The 19673-nt window shown below is 47.7% G+C and overlaps 1 protein-coding gene across 1 annotated transcript; it reads right to left on the reverse strand.

The window, feature by feature from the left end:
* Window positions 1-5137: 5137 nt before the first annotated feature.
* Window positions 5138-9831, reverse strand: LOC109772862 (probable ribosome-binding factor A, chloroplastic). The gene is made up of 6 exons (XM_073496886.1): window positions 9308-9831; window positions 9044-9217; window positions 8061-8363; window positions 5829-7372; window positions 5583-5681; window positions 5138-5385 (listed from the first exon to the last, which is right to left on the reverse strand). Exons 1-2 carry the CDS (start codon window positions 9617-9619, stop codon window positions 9143-9145), a joined length of 387 nt encoding a protein of 128 aa, XP_073352987.1. The 5' UTR covers window positions 9620-9831; the 3' UTR covers window positions 5138-5385; window positions 5583-5681; window positions 5829-7372; window positions 8061-8363; window positions 9044-9142.
* Between the last annotated feature and the right edge of the window lie 9842 nt (window positions 9832-19673).

The raw sequence follows: 19673 nt of genomic DNA on the forward strand, positions 1-19673 counted from the left end.
GCAACGGCCCTAGAACCAGAGCAGATCGTGCCATCCAAAGCCATAGAGTCCGCGGCGTTGGAGCCACACACGGACTCAACACCCTGCAATATTTGCTTCAACGGAACTTCGGACTCGTCTTCGGCTATAAGTTCCGGACCGTGTACGCCTGCGGACACCGAGCTAGATCGGTTATCGATCTTCGAATTCAATGCCGCAGACGTTTTCCAGCACTCACCTTTGGGCGATGTGCTGAACTCTTTAAAAAAATCCTTGGAGAAGGACTCGCAGCCGAACTATGTTCGGTTCGAGTTAGAGGCTGATGATGGGGAATTTTGCTTCCCACCCGCCACCCACTTCATAGCTACCGTCGAGGACTTAACCGACGAGCTTGATTATGGCTCCGAAGACATCGACGGTATGGACGATGATGCCGACAAGGAGCAAGGCCAAGACCCACCATTCACTGGACGTTGGACGGCCACCTCTTCGTACGACGTGTACATGGTTGATACACCTAAAGGATCTGGCGACGACAAACAAGAGCCAGATGCAAATAAACCCTCTGAGACGCAGTCCAGGCGGCGGTGCCCTAAACGCCGCTCTAAGTCACGTCGCTCAAAAGACAGCAACACCGACACCTGAGAAAATAGTACCCCGGGCGACGCCGAAAACAATGAAGACCCTGTTGGAGCTGCATCCGAACAGGAGGAGCAAGACAACGGTCAAGATGACCCTGATAAACAGGCCATGCCCAATGACCCGGATGATGATAGTTATCGTCCAGTCTCCGAAGATGAGGAGAGCCTCGGCAGCAAGGATTTCATCATGCCCGAGGCACCCCTAGAGCAGGAGCGCTTCAAGTGCGAGCTAATAGCTACTACCAGAAGCCTAAAGAAAAAGCAGCAGCAGCTCCAAGCCGATCAAGACCTACTCATCGACAGATGGACCGATGTCCTGGCAACCGAAGAATACGGCCTCAAGCGCCCAGCCAAGAGTTACCCAAAGCGCAGACTACTACCTCAGTTTGATGAGGAGGCACCAGATCCCATACCTCCCTCGCACAACAAGGACCGACCACCACGTGGCCGGGATAGTGCGGCGGACCGACCACCCCGCGGTCGGGATAAAACGGCAAATCAGGCCGAACAACAGCCTGCCCCACCGCCTCGTAAACAAAGGATAGACCAGCTCGGGACCATACATACGACCTTCGGCAGGAATTGGACAGTAGAGCAAGACACACCAGATCGATCTACGGATCGCGAGGACGCCTCCCGACTCGGGATGACGGCTACCTATTCAGACGTGACAAACCTAGTCACACCCGGGCCGATAACCGCTGACGGACTTCATCGGAGGTGCGCCGTAACGCGGGCCAATATAGAGGCGTCGCACACCCTCTATGCTTCACAGATGAAGTACTGGATCACGAATTCCCCGAGGGGTTCAAGCCCGTCAATATTGAATCATACAACGGAACAACTAATCCCGCAGTATGGATTGAGGACTTTATTCTCCACATCCACATGGCCCGCGGAGACGACCTCCACGCCATCAAATACCTCCCACTAAAGCTCAAAGGACCAACTAGACACTGGTTGAATAGCCTGCCTGAAAATTCCATCGGTGGCCGGGAGGACTTGGAAGAAGCTTTCCTTTACAACTTCCAAGGTACTTATGTCCGGCCACCAGATGCCGATGACTTAAGCCACATAGTTCAACAACCTAGAGAATCAGCTAAAAAATTCTGGACTAGGTTCCTAACCAAGAAGAACCAGATCGTCGACTGTCCAGATGCCGAAGCCCTAGCGGCCTTTAAACACAGCATCCGTGATGAATGGCTAGCACACCACCTCGGCCAAGAAAAGCCGAGGTCCATGGCAGCCCTCACGGCACTTATGACCCGCTTTTGCACGGGAGAGGATAGTTGGCTGGCTCGCAGTACAAACACAGCCAACGAAGCAGGCCCCTCCGAGGCCAGAAACAGCACCGGCAAGCTCCGGCGCAACAGACACAAACGCCGAAGTAATGGCAATAACACCGATGACACTATAGTTCACGCCGGATTCAGTGGCTCCAAGTCCGGCCTGCGAAAGAAGCCCTATAAAAGGAACGGCGGAGGACCATCCAGCTTGGACCGCATACTCGCTCGTCCGTGCCAGATACATGGCACCCCAGAATAACCGGCCAACCATACTTACAGAGATTGTCGTGTCCTTAAGCAAGCCAGTAGGGTAAATAGCGGAAACAAGGAAGGGGAATCGCAGAGCGAGGACGATGACGAGGAGCCCCGGCAGCCGAACACTGGGGGGCAAAAGAAATTCCCGCCTCAATTCAAAACGGTGAACATGATATATGCTACACACATCCCCAAAAGGGAGCGCAAGCGCGCACTTAGGGACGTCTATGCGGTAGAGCCAGTCACCCCAAAATTCAACCCATGGTCGTCATTCCCGATCACCTTTGATCGTCGAGATCATCCAACTAGTATCCGTCATGGCGGTTCGGCCGCATTGGTACTCGATCCAATCATCGACGGATTTCACATGACACGAGTCCTAATGGACGGTGGCAGCAGCCTCAACCTGCTCTATCAGGATACAGTACGCGAAATGGGCATTAATCCCTCACGAATCAAGCCCACGATAACTACCTTTAAAGGAGTCATACCAGGCGTAGAGGCCCGTTGTACGGGCTCAATCACGCTGGAGGTGGTCTTCGGTTCCCCGGATAACTTCCGAAGCGAAGAGCTAATTTTGATATCGTCCCCTTCCGCAGCGGCTACCACGCACTGCTCGGACGAACCGCGTTTGCTAGATTCAACGCGGTGCCACATTATGCTTATCTCAAGCTCAAGATGCCCGGTCCACGCGGCGTCATTACAGTAAATGGAAACACGGAACGTTCCCTTCATACAGAGGAGGCACCGCAGCCCTAGCAGCAGAAGTACAGAGCGGCCTTCTAAAGCGGCACCATAATCCGGCCGCCGAGCCCTTGGACATCGTTAAGAAGGTCCGGACAACACTACAACAGGGCAGCTCGGTTCGTCAAGAGCTGGATTAATAATTCGGCCTCCGTCCCAACCCCGATGAGGAAATGACATTCATACTGCGCGTACATAACTACACACTCAAAACCCCATGGGTACATATGGAGGCATAACTCGCTCGTGATCCACAGTGCGGCTCGACCGACCCTGGAATTTGCACGCCTTTACTTTTTCTTTTTATTATGGGTTTTTTCTCTTTTCGAGGTCTATGCGGACGACCCGCTTGCAGAACACACCAAGGAGGCAAGGAGCTCTGGCATACAAGGGAATCCCCAGGTGGTCTCTACTAAACAATTGCCATACTTGTTTTACATACCCGCACGCAGCTCGCCCTTGGTTGCGGCATGTTAAATAGCTTTACTTGCTTATCGCATTACTTGCACAAAGTACGCCTCGACGTACTAATTACATCACAATAGTGAATAAATGGTGGGGTCAGCTTATTACTTAATTTTCATGTTTCCTCACCTTTGTATATATTGCTTATCGCACGCATACACCATTGTACGTATCACTACGCTAGGGGCTTCATCACACCCCGCATTACGGCAATAAAAGTCCGAACACTTTTACAGTATAGTTCGGCACCCCGAACTTATAGCATTATATGCATCGGCTTCGAATCATGTCTTTGGTCAATAGTTGGGTTGCCCGGCTCCTGTGCTTGCTACCTTACGTTCCGCTATATCGGCTAGGGTAGTAAAGGGAGAACTACTGCGATTGCGTCCCGGTTCTTCCGGACGAGCACTTCAGTAGAGAAAGCCGAAAACTGACTGTCATGATGCGGCGAGAGCTGGTCAGCTGTTCGAGAGGTTCCAAATTGTTAGAGATTTTTTCCGCTTCTCGCGAAGAATCGGTTCCCCCGATTAGGCGTGTACAATGCCCCTAGTTCGGCCTTCGGAATACCAGGGGCTTCGCCAACTTTCTTAATTGTCAAACTCCTATGGCTAAGTGAGGGCGGTAAAGGCCGCATATTCTGATTGCCTAGTTCGTTGCGCTAAACACCTCATTTAAGGACCAGAATGTGGAGTAAAGAGTGTTTAGATTTATCCCGAACACCCCCGTACTATCTACGTGGGGGCAGAAGTCGATGACTGGTCAACCCTCAGATTTCATAAACGGCCGCACAGGAGGTAAAATATAAATCGCAAGCATTATAATACATAACATCACTGTTCCATATTACAGGACATGATAATACAAATGTGCTCATGGGAATATGACATCCTTCGAACATTGCTCCGCCACAAGGCGGGACCCCTCCAGGACACCATCAAAATAGAGCTCGGGTCGACGATGCTCCTTGCCCTCCGGCGGCCCCTCGGTCATCAGCTTCTTGGCATCCAGCTTTGCCCAATGCGTCTTGACGCGGGTAAATGCCATACGCGCGCCTTCAATACAGACCGACTGCTTCACGGCTTCGAGCCACGGACAGGCACTTACAAGCCGCTTAACAAGTCCGAAGTAGCTGCTAGGTATAGGCTCGGCAGGCCACAGCCGGACTATCAGGTCCTTCATGGCTAGCTCCGCCGACCTGTGCAGCTCGACCAACTGCTTTAGCTGGTCGCTGAAGGGCACCGGATGTTCGGGTCCCAGATATTGGGACCAGAATAGCTTCTCCGTAGACATCCCTTTTCGGCTCTATAATGCTCGGCAACATCTGACATATGTCAACTTGTGACCTTGACTATTGGTCACTGAAAGGTCATTGTTTTTCATTTGCGACCTTTTTGTGACTAATTGAAAAGGTCGTTACTTAGAATCAGCCTGGTCCATTTCGGTGCTTTAGATGGGCCAAGCCCATTAATTCAGCCTTTTTAATATATATTTTTTCTGTTAATTTTCGCTAGCTATATGGGCCTAGCCCAATAATTCGGCCTTTTTAGTTTTGGGGATTCATGCATTTTTTTTGGCCCTCGGCCTTTTTGCAGTCCATTTCTTTTTTTGTAAGACTTTTGATTTCATTTTTTAAATTGTTCGATGCTTGTTGGGATGTCGCCTTTTTTGGCCCAATTATTTGCCCAATTTGGCCCAAGCAGACTTTAGCCCAATCACACACATACATCCAACATTATTTCATTCAAATTAGGAAAACTCCAGGTCAAATTCAAGTCAACCATCATATCACATCACATAACACATCTCCCAAGTTTACATAACACAAAAAAATCATCTCAGGAATACATTTCCTTACACAGGAATATAGCAGGAACGAAGGGAATATACAATAAGAAAATGACGAAACATCTGCTACTATCATAACAGTACAATGTACTTTTCTTTTGACGGAACAATACAATGGATTTCATTGCTCTCTCTTATGAGACATGCTCCAGCTGTCACAATTTGCCATCCTACAATGAGAGGTATATAACAACGGACTTCATGAACATTAGAGCAGCAAACGCTCAATCAACACCAAGGGCTTAATAAAGCCTCAAAATTACAGAAAGTAAATTAGGACCAGACTTTACAATTATAGTACCATAGGACAAATCCATCAATCCAGGAGGCAAAATATGAGTGAATCCAAAGAAGCAGAAAGGAATACCTATTTTGATCCAGAGGGGCTCATGAGCATGGCCATCTTCCGTAACAGGTTGGCCCTAACGCACCCTGGATCAGACGCGCTGGGAGCTTGTAGCTTGTCCTAAGTATCAAGAAAAATCAAAGCCACAGTTTAGACTTGGTGATAACGAACAGACATTGTAAATCAATAGCATATTAAGCACCAATTTTCTCGGATGCAAGAAGAAGAGGAGCAAAACGACACACAGAGGTGGGACATTTGTCGTACATCTAGATGATGTTCGCAGCAATGAAGATACATGCGGCCAGGCAAGCATGTGTGCGTGCTTCACCGGTGCATGCATCACTGTAGTAGCCAAGAAAGTAGAGTAGGCGCTGCCTCCGCCCAGGCGTGCTCTGCTGCCGCCCACATGCAGGGGCTCCTCCTGGCCCGCGCTCAGGCCATTCCAAGCCCAGGCTGTTCCACGCCTGCCCAGGTGCTACCGCCGCTACCACAGGAGCTGCTGCCGCTGGTACATGTACTGTTTTCACTGAAATTGAACATTGAAATTTAATCAATCAGGAAATTGAACACTGGAGTACAATCATTGAACAGCGAAATTGAACACTGGAGTACAATCATCGAACAGTGAAATTTACTCCAACAGTACTGAAATTTAACTGAAACTGAACAGCAGTACAGCAGGATCTTGATAGCAGTACAACAGTGAAATTGAACAGCTCAACATCAGGACAACAGTACACAAAACATAACCATGTATTCAGGCTAAGCAAATCTTGACAGCAAACAACGACAACTTCAACTCAATAACTTGGTGAGCATGGAGTAATATAAAAAATATGGCATCATAATAATTTCAGTTGTAGATGTCCCAAATCAAGCAAGCAATAAGCCAATAACAAAAAGGAAGCATCCACAATTTACAACACTAACCCTATAAAATGAATTCCTACTTCTAGTTTAGTTCAAAAAAGAAAAAGAACAACATACACTTCCAGTCTGTATAATCTGAAATTGAACACTAAAATTTAAGAATGAAAATTTGATTGAACACTGAAAGAGGTTAGCAAGTTGCTTGTTGGTTTCATCACAAGTACCAGGAGTATTTTTAAACCTACGCAAGTAATTTTTAAACCTATGCAAGTACGAGGAGTATTTCACTCCTTTCCAGTGAAAGTACTCAAATTTTTTTTGAGTAGCAAATCTAGGAGTACTGGAGAACTCCAAGTTAAATATACTCAAAGCAACCACCAAAATCTCTCAATACCAGTCACAACAAGTAATCAGAATACAGCAGCAACAATTGCAGTACCCCGATAACATTGCAGGATAGAAAGCACATAATACTGGTAGAACATATTAAGTAGAGATTCTACATGTCAGCTATTGGCATATTAAGTAGAGATTCCACATGTCAGCTACAGAGTACATCACAAGTACACAGAATACAGCAGCAACAATTGGCATATTGGCACATAATACATGTCAGCTATTGGCATATTAAGTAGAGATTCTACATGTCAGCTACGTCACAAGTACACAGAATTTAGCAACAGATTAAGAGCATGTTGTTCAGCATCACACAGATAGTAGAACAATGGTACAGGCAGCTATTGGCATAAAGTAGAGATTCTACATGAATAAATCACATAAGTAACTAGAATAGAGAAAGAAAATGTAGAAGTGGAAGCGAGGCATGAATGGTGTCCTGAGTAACTGCTGCATCGGCCGTAACAGAGGCCGAGGAACTCGCTGTGATGGGTTGCAGTATCTGTCCTGATGCAGTCTCAGCCACAGGCTCCTCCTCACACCTGAAGTGAAACACGCGGGTTGGTCAGCAGAACTACAGCAGTTTAGATTTTGGAGATGACGAATAACTCAAATTACCCTTGATATCTGATTAAAAAAATTAACCTTCTAGTATGGCCATGTTAATAGATAAAATTAACCTTTTCCCTTTTACTTTCTATGAAAAAGGTAAGAGACCACAATTCTACATGCAGCTTCTGTAGGCATAAATCAAAGAGAAATACATCTCTGTACGAGAATCACCACAAATATGAACAGAACAATTCGGTATCGCCTAGGCAAGGAATTGAAAATGCATGAGCTGATGCTATTGTATGATACAAGTATATACTCCCATAAAAGAAGTGTTGTTTAAGTACACTCTCTTCTCTTTATTCTGTCTATTAAGTATATACTCCCATAATAGATAAAAGAAGTATATACTCCCATAAAAGACTTCCAGCTACCTTTCAGTGCCTACGTACAGTGCTTTGCAGTCAGGTTTAGGACTAGCACAGTGAAAACAAAACTATCTCCTTGTTGTACTTGTTATGTTAAACCATCGAAATCAATCTGGTGTGACACATGTGGGTTATGCTATCCATGACACGAGGACTGCACTTGTTAATATCGACTGCAGTAACGAGCGACTATTCAATGCTACGATTCAACCACGGAGTAAACTCAAATGATCGTGGAAGAAGAGCTCACCTCGTTGAAGGCGAGGATCTGGCCATTGCTCTTCTTCACGCATTCTCGAGAGGCTTCCGAATTTGAATCATGTCCTCACCCGCACCCGCCGCTGGATCTGCTTCGCCACCATCCGCACCCGCCGCTCCTTGGCCATGCACCGCACCACGCGCAGCGACGTCGACGGCCACGGCAGCCGCCGCACGGAGACGGGCGCCGCGGCGGCGAGGGCGCGCGGCAGCGGCGGTAACACCAGCGGCCGGCACGGGAACATCCTTCTCTCTGCTCCCTTTGCTCCTTTAGTTTGTCCAGTATAGTAAGAATCTGCAGAGGTGAATCGGTTAGACAAAGATCTTCCTGGTACATATGAGAAAAATGTGAAAAATGTTCTATGTGATGATTCTTTGTGGTAATAATATAGATCCTACAACAGATTAAAATGTCCATTCTACAGACTCTGAGCTATACGAAACCTGAAGCATTTCCAACTTTTGAGCTACTTTCCATTCTACAGAGAAGTACAGATCTAATATATTATCGACAAAACATATACATCGATTCTTATCCATATAACAAGGAAATGATGACTCTAGTTTTCACATTATAGTTAACTGCAAATACAGTACAAAATGTAAACAGAGAAGCAAGTGTCTGCCAAGTACAGCATGCGAATTGCAAGGGAAGAGAAAAGATCAGTTAAGATAAGTATTTTACAACAAGCGCAGAAGACAGTATTGTGGATCATGTATCAAATATATGTTCAGGCAAACGAATTTAAAGAAACATGGTGTCGATAACTCTGCTCTGCAGCAGCAACGATGGTAGTAGTAACAAATACTAGCAGGCAATACTGAATAAGGTCTGACCATGAACTAGTGAAAAATGAAAAAGGGGTGAAAGCTCGTGGTGATGGTGCAGCTAGATGAGTATGTTTTTGGCAACAGAGGAACAAACATTGCACTTCGTAACACGCCAATGTCTGACAAAAACAGAATCAAGCATACCCTGCTTCCGCGCTGCATGGACTCGTCTTCGATGAACCGTATCTCGGGCGTGAGGCGCAGCTTCATCCGCTTGCCAATCTGGCTCCTGACGTACTTGGTCTAGTCCTTGAGCCCGGCCATGGCCACCTTCTTCCCCCTCTCGTCCCCGAACACGGACACATACACCTTGCACACCTGCAGACACAGACCGGAGCAGAGACAAGGAACTCAGCATCCCAGATTGCAGCGCAGCTGCATCGTTTCGAGGGAGGGCCCGGGCGTGACCTGGAGGTCGTTGGAGAGCTCGAGGTCGGCGACGGTGGTGAGGGAGGAGAGGTAGTGGTCGGCGCCGAGGGCGGCCTCGGGGAGGACGGCGCGCTGCATGACGGGGTCGCGGGTCAACATGTCCGCCAGCTCCCGCTGGATCTGCTTCGCCACCATCCGCACCCGCCGCTCCTTGGCCATGCACCGCACCACGCGCAGCAACGTCGATGGCCATGGCAGCCGCCGCACGGAGACGTGCGGCGCGGCGGCGAGGGCCCGCGGTAGCGGCGGGGACACCAGCGGCCGGCACGGGAACATCCTCGCTGGCTTCATGGTGGTGGGGGATTTTGCGCCGCGGTGAGGCCGTCGACCGTCGCTGTGGGGAGTGGGAAGGGGAGGGGCGAGAGGAGGAGGGCGTGGGGAACGGCGACGAGCTCCGCCGGAGGGATCTGGATCGGGGGAGAGGAGTGGGGGCGGGGAGGGATCTGGATTGGCTAGGGTTCACGCGCGTGTGTGAGAGAGATATGCTGCAGTGGGTTGGATGGACGGATGGGTGGATGTATGGGTGGATGGATGGATGGATGTTTGCCACGTCATCGATCCATGCCACAACGGATTCCACCAATCAGAATTCGTCTTATGTTTCTCTTGTAGTTTTTATCCTTTTATTTAGGGCAAACATTCAACATAGTAACCACTTATAGTTTGTTAAAAAGAAATAATATTGTGCACATGTGTGTATCTTGTGATGACAAACAATGTTGATCTGGGGAGTTTTCATTTTCGTTCCACAAAATACCCGTTTTCCATTTTTCGAGTGCCCAAAAGGAGGTTTTTTTTTAAGAACCTACCAAATAATTGTTGCAAAATTGGACCAAATCATTTTTTTTAAATACTAGGCCATATTTAATGCACAATTGACCAAATGGTTGGGTGTAAAAAGTTCTGATCCACCTCTCGTGAAAAAGACAAATTTTCGCCGATTCAGGTGGAAGCGGGTCAAATTTGAACTATAGCTGCCTTATAGTTTGCTCTTTATTTTTTCCAAAAATCATTTATAGGTACATAAGTATCTATTTAATCAGAAAAACACCAAAAAAAATCCAAGATTCAACCACTAGCTAGGAACGGTCATTCCCGCCGTTTTGACCGCATTTTGAAACGGGCATAAAAATTCAAAAAAAATCAAATAATTGGGAAACCTTCGCATTGTGTCATTATATGTGGCCAAGTTCCCATAAAGAATAATAAACTTGTAATACGGCAATTATTTTAAAAAAAGTGTTCTCAGAAACGAGCTATCACGTGTGGAGAAAGCCAAATGATCAATCTTATGGTCACACTCATGGCATAGTTTGTTCAAATGATCTCATATTGTGCACAAGGGTGCATATTGGAATGGCAAACAATGTTGCCTAAGGAAGTTTTCATTTTCTTTGGACGAAAAAACCATTTTCCATTTTTCGAGTACCCAAAAGGAGGTTTTTTTGTGAAGGACCTCCCAAATAATTGTTGCAAAATTGGACCAAATCATTTTTCTAAAATACTAGGCCATATTTAATGCACAACTGACCAAATGGTTGGGTGTAAAAAAATTTGATCCACCACTCGTGAAAAAGACAAATTTCCACCGATTTAGTTAGAAGCGGGTCAAATTTGAACTGTAGCTGCCTTGTAGTTTGCTCTTTATTTTTTTCCAAAAATCATTTCTAGGTACATAAGTATCTATTTAATCAGATAAACACCAAAAAAATTCCAAGATTCAACCACTAGCTAGGAACGGTCATTCCCGCCGTTTTGACCGCAATTTGAAACGGGCATAAAAAATTCAAAAAAATCAAATAATTGGGAAACCTTCGCATTGTGTCATTATATATGGCCAAGTTCCCAGGAAAAATAACAAACTTGTAATACGGCAATTATTTTAAAAAAGTGTTCTCAAAAACGAGCTATCACGTGTGGAGATCAATGGCTTTCAAGCCAAATGATCAATCTTATGGCCACATTCATGGCATAGTTTGTTCAAATGATCTCATATTGTGCACAAGGGTGCATATTGGAATGGCAAACAATGTTTCCTAAGGAAGTTTTCATTTTCTTTGGACAAAAAACCATTTTCCATTTTTCGAGTGCCCAAAAGGAGGTTTTTTTATGAGGACCTCCCAAATAATTGTTGCAAAACTGGACCAAATCAATTTTCTAAAATACTAGGACATATTTAATGCACAATTGACAAAATGGTTGGGTGTAAAAAGTTTTGATCCACCTATCGTGAAAAAGACAAATTTCCGCCGATTCAGGTGGAAGCGGGCAAATTTGAACTGCAGCTGCCTCATAGTTTGCTATTTAGTTTTTCCAAAAATCATTTCTAGTTACATAAGTACCTATTTAATCATAAATACATGGTTTGGTGGCGATAAGTCGAGGTTTGGGCGGTGGCCGAGGGCCCCAACTCTAGAGCGCGTAAACTCGCATGCCCGCCGCGTGGTCACCGCGTGACCGTGGCGTTGCCATGTGTTCTGGGCGGCCTAGGCATGTCTAGTGGGTTGGGCACTCCCCGGGTAGGTGCTAGGAAGAAAATTACAACATAAGATTCTCACAAGGAGACCGATCGATGCTCAAACATGAATTAGCAGCCAAGTGTTTGATTAGCGGTACGGGAAATGTACATGGCTAATGGGCGTGAGTTTTGGCTGAGGATGATCAGTTACTAAGAAGACCGTCTTTACAAATTTTCAGCTCAAAAGGAGGAGCCTAGGTGGTACTTGCTTTGCAAAGTACCACACTGGACATAAATACGAATGTTGAAGCTGGGCTCAAAATAATGAATGGATTGAGCTGGCATTTGGTGGAGGATGGTTATTTGGGCATAGGAAAGCACCGTAGAAAATGGATACTATTTGGACATGCCAAAGTGGTACTTCCTTCACAAAGTGTTGTTCCGAACAGAATAGGAAAATGAATATTGTTGAATTATTTTTGAACTAGTCAAGGAAGGTTTTTTTTACATATTTAATGAAGATATGACCCAAAGAATTTATGAGATTTTTTTGGGAATTTTGGGAATGACAGAAATATAGGTTGCTTCACAACCTGGGGCAAAAATTGCCACATGGACATGACACATAGGCAAAACTGATGAGGTGGCGCCTAGTCATAGCAACCCACCACAATTTACAAGGTTATGACCATCTATATTGGTCGTGATCAGCTAGAAATAAGGCAGCGGACCAGTGCTATCTGCTTTATGACCATTTCGTGTAAGGAAATTACGACCTTTCTGACCAAAATGGTCGTTATAGTTTAGGGTTTGGAGCCCCCCCGAACAGCTTTTGACCAATTGGTCTGAAATGTTCATAGATCTATGACCAATTCTTCCAGGGTCACTTATAGAAGGTCACTAGTTGACATATTTCTTGTAGTGTATACTGCGCGGCAGATCCACGAACGCCCCTGGAAAACCCAAATTCGGATAAGTACAAGGAATGTTTCTTCTACATACTTGCTTTGCAGGGTGAAAGACTTACCCGCCGCAATCTTCTTGGCCGCCTGAATTTCCTGGAGGGTGTTCTGGGCTTTGGCTCGTGCATCCTGTGCGCTCTGGCGGGCCTTCGCCAGTTCGGACTCTTGCGCCTTACAATCGCGCTCCAAGGACTCAAATCTCTTGACCGCGTCGTGGAGCTCTTGCTGCGCCTCGCTAAAGGCTTCAAACGAACGACTAGTCATTAAGAAACCCATGAAATCCAAGTCTATTTTTCTGGGCCTCGTGCTTCTCGCGTGCGGCGTGTTCCTTGGCCGCTTTGTCCTCGGCCTCGCCTAACACCTTCTTGAGGGCTGCCACCTCGGTCGTGGCCCCTAATAAAATTTATGACACTTTAGTCCGGACGGACTATTCGTGTTTTCTTAAAATATACCCGCAGGTTACTGCATACCTTGGCTATCCTCCAGCTGCTTCTTCACGAGGCCAAGCTCCTCCTCGGCCCGCTCCAGTTTCTGCTTCATTCCGGAGACCTCCGCAACATGAGCGGTGGTAGCCTGCAGCGATACCTGCTTATTCACATAGACAATTTATGTTAGACTCCTGCGATATTTATTCTTGATCCTCTGTTCAGCCTTTTCTTCTCGAACACCAAACAGAGCATCAGGGGCTACTGTCTATACTGTGATATTCTTCCTACAACCACATTACTTACCTCAAAGCCCGTTAGAAGGCTAGTGCAGGCTTCGGTCAGTCCGCTTCTGACGAACTGAACCTTCTCTATTACCGTGCCCATAAGGGCACGGTATTCATCCACAATAGAGGCGCCTTGTAGCACCTCTAGAAGATTATCCGGTGCCTCTGGTTGGACAGAGGTCACCGGCGGAACTGGCACATTCCCTCCTTTTAGGGAATGCCGTTCGCTGGACTCCGGAGCCACGTAGATCTCCGGAATGGTATCCGGCTGAGGTCCGAAGGGAACTCGGCCCCCGTCACCAGTCCCCATAGGGGCTTCTTCCCCCATGTGCCCAGCGGCTGAGGAATCATCCTGGGGCGCCGCCCCGACGATCTCCGGAAACTCCCCCCGGTCAGGTAAGGTCCTTTACGACACCACCTCGTCATCACCCTTGGGAGAGATGGAATGAGCAGGTGGCGGAGACATGCTAGCCATCTCCTTCGAGTCTAGCGATCCCTCTGTCGAGGATCGCGGGGAGCCATCGCTTGCCGGACTGCAGTGACAAGGCTTAAGATATATCAATATTACAAGCCGGGAAGGCCAGACGTTTTCAGACTCTGATACTTACGAGGCGGTCCGAGGCTTGGTACGGCGAGGTCGCTCCGGACTGCTATCAACATCCCACGCGGAGTTATCCGCGAGGGAGCCTTTAACCCTCTTAGGTGCTTTCGCCTCCGGATTTGTGGGGGCCGCTCTCTTCTTCCTCCCCACTTCAGATGGGGGTCGTTTTCTTCTTCCTCTTCATCGTCGTCGTCAGCGGACGAAGAGGAAGTCTCGTCTTCGGACGTCACGTCCGGAGCGCCTTTTTGGCAAGGACCCTTCTTGGCCCCTTTGGCCGCTTTCTTGGCCGTTTTCTCTGGCACCTCGTAAGGTGCCGGAAACAACATTCTCGTCAGTAGCGGGAATTCTTGGTCCTCGGGCAGCGGAGCCGGACAGTTACTTCCCTCTGCTACCTTGATCCAGGCCTGAAACATGGATAGGAAAGCTTAGGCTTCCCCTCAAAGTACGCTAGTAAAGGGTATACCTTGAAAACATGAAAGAACTTACCGGATTAGCCTGACGTTTTAATCTAAGCCTGCGATCCTCGGTCGTGGGCGGTGGCGTCTCGCCGGCCTTGAAGAGCACTTTCCAGATGTCTTCGTGCGTCGTGCCGAAGACATCTGGTAGCGTCTGGTGCTTGGCCGGATCGTATTCCCACAGGTAGCAAGTCCGGCGTTGGCACGGAAGGACCCGACGAATGAGCATGACCTGGATCACGTTGGCAAGTTTGATTTTCCTGTCTATCATGTTCTGGACGCACGTTTGGAGCCCGGTCAGCTCGTCTGAGGGACCCCAGGTTAGGCCCTCTCTTGCCAGGAGGTGAGCCGCATCGGGATTCCAGATCGGAATTCGGGGGCCGCCGCCCAGTCGGCGTCGCGCGGCTCGGTGATGTAAAACCACCTCGATTGCCACCCCTTCACCGTCTCCGCGAATGAACCTTCGGGCCAGGTGACGTTGGGCATCTTGCCCACCATGGTGCCTCCGCACTCTGCTTGCTGGACGCTCACCACCTTCGGTTTTACATTGAAGGTCTTCAGCCATAGGTCGAAATGAGGTGGGATGCGGAGATAGGCCTCGCACACGACAATGAATGTCGTGATGTTGACAATGAAGTTGGGGGCCAGGTCATGGAAATCCAGCCCGTAGTAAAACATCAGTCCACGGACGAATGGGTGAAGAGGGAACCCCAACCCGCGGACGAAATGTGTAAGAAACACAACCCTCTCGTGGGGCTCTGGAGTAGGGACGATCTGTCCCTTGGCCGGGAGTCGATGAGCAATCTCCTTGGCCAGATATCCGGCCTCCCGGAGCTCCTTGATATCCTTCTTCTTGACAGAGGAGGCCATCCACTTGCCTCCAGCTCCGGATCCGGACATATTTGGAGTGCTTTCTCGGACGAGGAAAAGCTAAAGCTTGGGCGCTGGAGCTCAGGGACGGAAGGGCTAAGGAGGAACCGAGGTGTGGGTGAAGAAAGGGAATCCTTATCTCCTTATAAAGGCCATGAATATCAAGCGCCTCCCCACTCGCCTTAAACTCGCCTATTCCCAAGGGCTGTGCAAACGGCACGATTGGGTCACCCACGCCCGCATTGATGAGAATCCCGCAATAAGGGGACACGATCCCTGCTTCGACAAGACGTGCCAATGGCAACCGCGTCTCGAAACGTGGAGCGGCAGACAAAAAACGGTTCAAAATTATAACCGGACAGACGTGATGTCATGTTGTAAAAAGCTGTCAGTAGATTAGACTCGTGTAAAAATATATTCTCTCTGCAGTTGTGTATGGTGTGTGTAACAGGTCCGGATACTATCATCGCATCCGAAGACTATCTTTGAGTTCGGAAAAAGGGGAACCGGCCTTGCAATGCCGAAGACAATCTGCACGCCGGACTCCTCGTCATTGAAGCCAGGTTCAGGGGCTACTGAGGGAGTCCTGGACTAAGGGGTCCTCGGGCGTCCGGCCTGTTATCCATGGGCCGGACTGATGGGCTATGAAGACATGAAAGCCGAAGACTGTACCCGTGTCTGGATTGGACTCTCCTTGGCATGGAAGGCAGCTTGGCGACCGACTATGAAGATTCCTTCTTATGTAACCGACAATATGTAAACCCTAGATCCCTCCGGTGCCTATATAAACCGGAGGAGGTAGTCCGGAAAGGATAGGTACACATTACCATAGTCATACAGGCTAGACTTCTAGGGTTTAGCCATTACGATCTCGTGGTAGATCAACTCTTGTAACACTCATATTCATCAAGATCAATCAAGCAGGAAGTAGGGTATTACCTCCATAAAGAGGGCCCGAACCTGGGTAAACATCGTGTCCCCCGTCTCCTGTTACCATCGATCCTAAATGCACAGTTCGGGACCCCTACACGAGATCCGCCGGTTTTGACACCGACACTCCCTTTACTCCCTAGCCGAACAATCGGGAACGTAGGGGTAAACACAGGAGCAAGGCAACCCAGCTGGCGGAACACTTAAGTCAACATGGTGCATATTGTGGTGTAATACACGAACAAGGAACAAAGCCGTACAAGTATAATCATATGCAAGAGGAAAGGCTTCATAAAGGAAGCCCCCAAGTAAACGGGATATTTGAATTTGTGTGTCACAAACAAAGTTTTGACAAGGAACTTTTTCAAAAACAATTTTTTGCCGAAAAGTATAATGCTTGGTCAAACCGAACAAAATTTAAAAAAATTGAGCATGGAAGCTACTTAGCTGGTTAATGTGCTCGGTGTCGAGGTGCGGTCCGAGCTTACTTCGGGACGAGGTCCCAGCCCCATAGCCGGTCCCCAGGAGGCGGAGCGAAGAGCTCGGCACTCCGAAGTGGCGACATAGCGCGACCAATGTGGCGAGGTGGAACCCCCAGTCCGACCGAGGCGACGGAGCAGGCCGGCAGTATGACGCCGAAGTCTCCGGCGTGGGTTAATGAAGTGATGACGAAGCCCCCTCCAGCCGAGGTGACGTGGTACGTTGGTACGCCGAGGTGACAACGTTGCCCAACCCGGATCATTTATCTATGCACAAAAAATAGTGCAAGCCGGAGATAGCAGTAATAATAATAATAATAAATCATAGCATAATAAATAATTTATGCAAAGTGGGTAATAAAAGAAATATGGCCCGTGTGCCGAACACTCAATGAGGTAGAGCTCTCTCAGTGATGTCGAAGTCCCCGAGGCAACCGGACATGTCGGTATGGCAATTCGACCAACAAGGTGATCACGTGAGCCGATTTATGCCGATTGGGACAACGACGTCGGCTTGCCGAAGTGACCGCGTGACGCAGTCGAAGTCGATTACCGAATCATCATGTAGTCATCGTTAATGCGGCCATCATTCGATGGACCTGTGTACAGATCATGGAACAAAGCAGAGTAATAATTCCTCGAGAAAATAAACCCAAGCAAGCAAAAATTACTAGGATTAATAGCACCTGGTTTATTTGTTGTAGCAATCCGAAAAGACACATGTGGATGTTCACGGATTTGCTTCTGTTAGGCGGACATAGGCCGAGCTAGCAATTAGTAGCACATGAGAAGTGCACGAGAGAGAGAGAGAGATGATTAACAAAAAGCATGTACTGTCTTAATTAAATAACAAGGAAAAGAGACAGCGATTGGATCTCCCTTGTATGATGCCAGTGACCGATAAGATAGCAAACTTTTTGGTCCTCGTGCGATAGTGTGAGGTATTTAATAATAATAAAAAGGGAAGAAACAAATCTCCCTGATGTGTGTTCGGAGGTTGTCGTTTCCATGTGATCGCTCGGGACGTGCTGCCGCCACTCCATGCATGCGTTGTTGCACGTGCGCCCCTGAGAAGCTGATTAAGCCGGAGCTAATGATCATTGCGTGGTGGCAACAATGACCAAAAAAGGGAATATTGAATTAGTAATCCAAGATGGATTAGTACAGCCTAACAAAAAGGCAGTATATCTATCAATTAGGTATGGCAAACGTGCCCAATTTAGCACAAGTAGTACTTCCCTTGCTAGTATATTCATGGTTATGCTTTTACTTTGCTAGCTCGGTTACGGGGCTAGCGCATGGATTATCCCCTCCTGTGACTTTATTTCCAGATAGGGCCGTCAAGGTTGCGGCCACGTAGACGGTCTCAGGATGGATAGCTGGATGTGCTTCGAGTTTGTTGCCGCTTTGCTGGTGTGCCCTGATGGATTTTACCAAGGTCCAAGGTTGATTTCTGAATTTTGCAGATCATCTTGGCCATGTACGGAACATTACATGGCCTTTCCTCCGACCTACCTGCAAACAGAATTATGCTAGAAAGTAGTAACAATTCATTAAAAAAAGATACATATATAACTGTGTCGTCAGTCGATATCCCATCAGAACACGATGGTCAATTTCGATCCGGAAAGAAAATCCACGGGAGGAAGACGTCGGCGGTCCGATAATGATTGCGCTGTGAAAAAAGGTTTCCATGGTGTCAGGCAATACAAAGCTAGCCGCACTGTCCACCAACCGATCCTTGAAAACGTGTTCAAGATTAGTACTATTAGTATGGTACGGGAGTGCATGCTCTGAGCATATTTAATACAAAGTAATGGCTCACGCCTTAACACTTGATTTAAAGAAGGAGAAGAAAGACTTCCTGGGCGGCACGGTCATTGGAGACCGGATTTGCTGTCGTACTGTGTACGGCTGCAGGATCATGGAACAACCACGGTGGCAACAACGCCCACACCTAATCCGGTGTTTTGGCGTCGTCCATCCGGCACGCCATTAAAATATTCCGCCGAATCTCGTACTACAGCGAGACTCCGTTCTGCGAATAAACTAGCAAATAGCAGTAGCAGTAATCTGTAAAAAGAAGGATTTGCATGAAACAGATCTAACTGAAAAAATATAACCTGATCATCTCATCGATCTGTGGCGATCACCCAGCAGGCTCTCAATGAAAGCACCAATGTCGGTTCTATATCCGGCGTATCTCGTAGTAGGGGTCCTAAGCTAGGCGTCTTGGAGCGATGGTAACATGGACACGGGATTTTACCCAGCTCCGGGCTCTCTCGAAGAGATAATACCCTACATGCTGCTTTTGATTGTTTTCATATGGGGTGTAGTATAGATTACATGTATCTACTACGAGATTGTAATGATGAATCTCAGATTGTCTATTGACTAGCCTGGCCTCGGTTTATATAACACACCGGAGGCCTAGGGTTTAGGAGAGTCCTCGTCTTGGGCGCCAAGTCTTGTGGAATCTTCCTCGTATGCGGCATGGGCTGTCCAAAGTGGCCCATGATAGAACCGCCACGGGGGTCCTCGGCCCGATCCACCTGGTCGGGAGACGACGTGGTGAGTACCCCTAGTCCAGGACACCGTCAGTATCCACTTCGAAGTTCTCATCCAGCTTGATGCTGAAGCGCCTATCATCATCTAGGAAGATTCTGTCGCACAGGCCGTGCTTGTCTTCGCAGTATTCGCAAATACCAAAATCCTTTTCGTCGTCAGACATTTCCTATGTTCATAGTTGAAACATTAATTGAAAATCGATCGAAGGCAACTACCAGGATACTCAACACACAAATCCGGGGCACTCGATATTTCCTACATATTCTGGCACAAGTCATGCCAAAATTCACGAAAAAATCCGGTATGACCT

The sequence above is a fragment of the Aegilops tauschii genome, chromosome 4, assembly GCF_002575655.3.
Source record: "Aegilops tauschii subsp. strangulata cultivar AL8/78 chromosome 4, Aet v6.0, whole genome shotgun sequence".
In the NCBI taxonomy this organism is placed as follows: domain Eukaryota; kingdom Viridiplantae; phylum Streptophyta; class Magnoliopsida; order Poales; family Poaceae; genus Aegilops; species Aegilops tauschii.

Coding starts and splice junctions, on each gene's coding strand:
- LOC109772862 (XM_073496886.1), bottom strand. CDS start 9,619: ATGAAGCCAGCGAGGATGTTCCCGTGCCGGCCGCTGGTGTCCCCGCCG. Junction 9,218..9,307: donor AGCTCTCCAACGACCTCCAG/GTCACGCCCGGG, acceptor CTGTGTCTGCAG/GTGTGCAAGGTGTATGTGTC.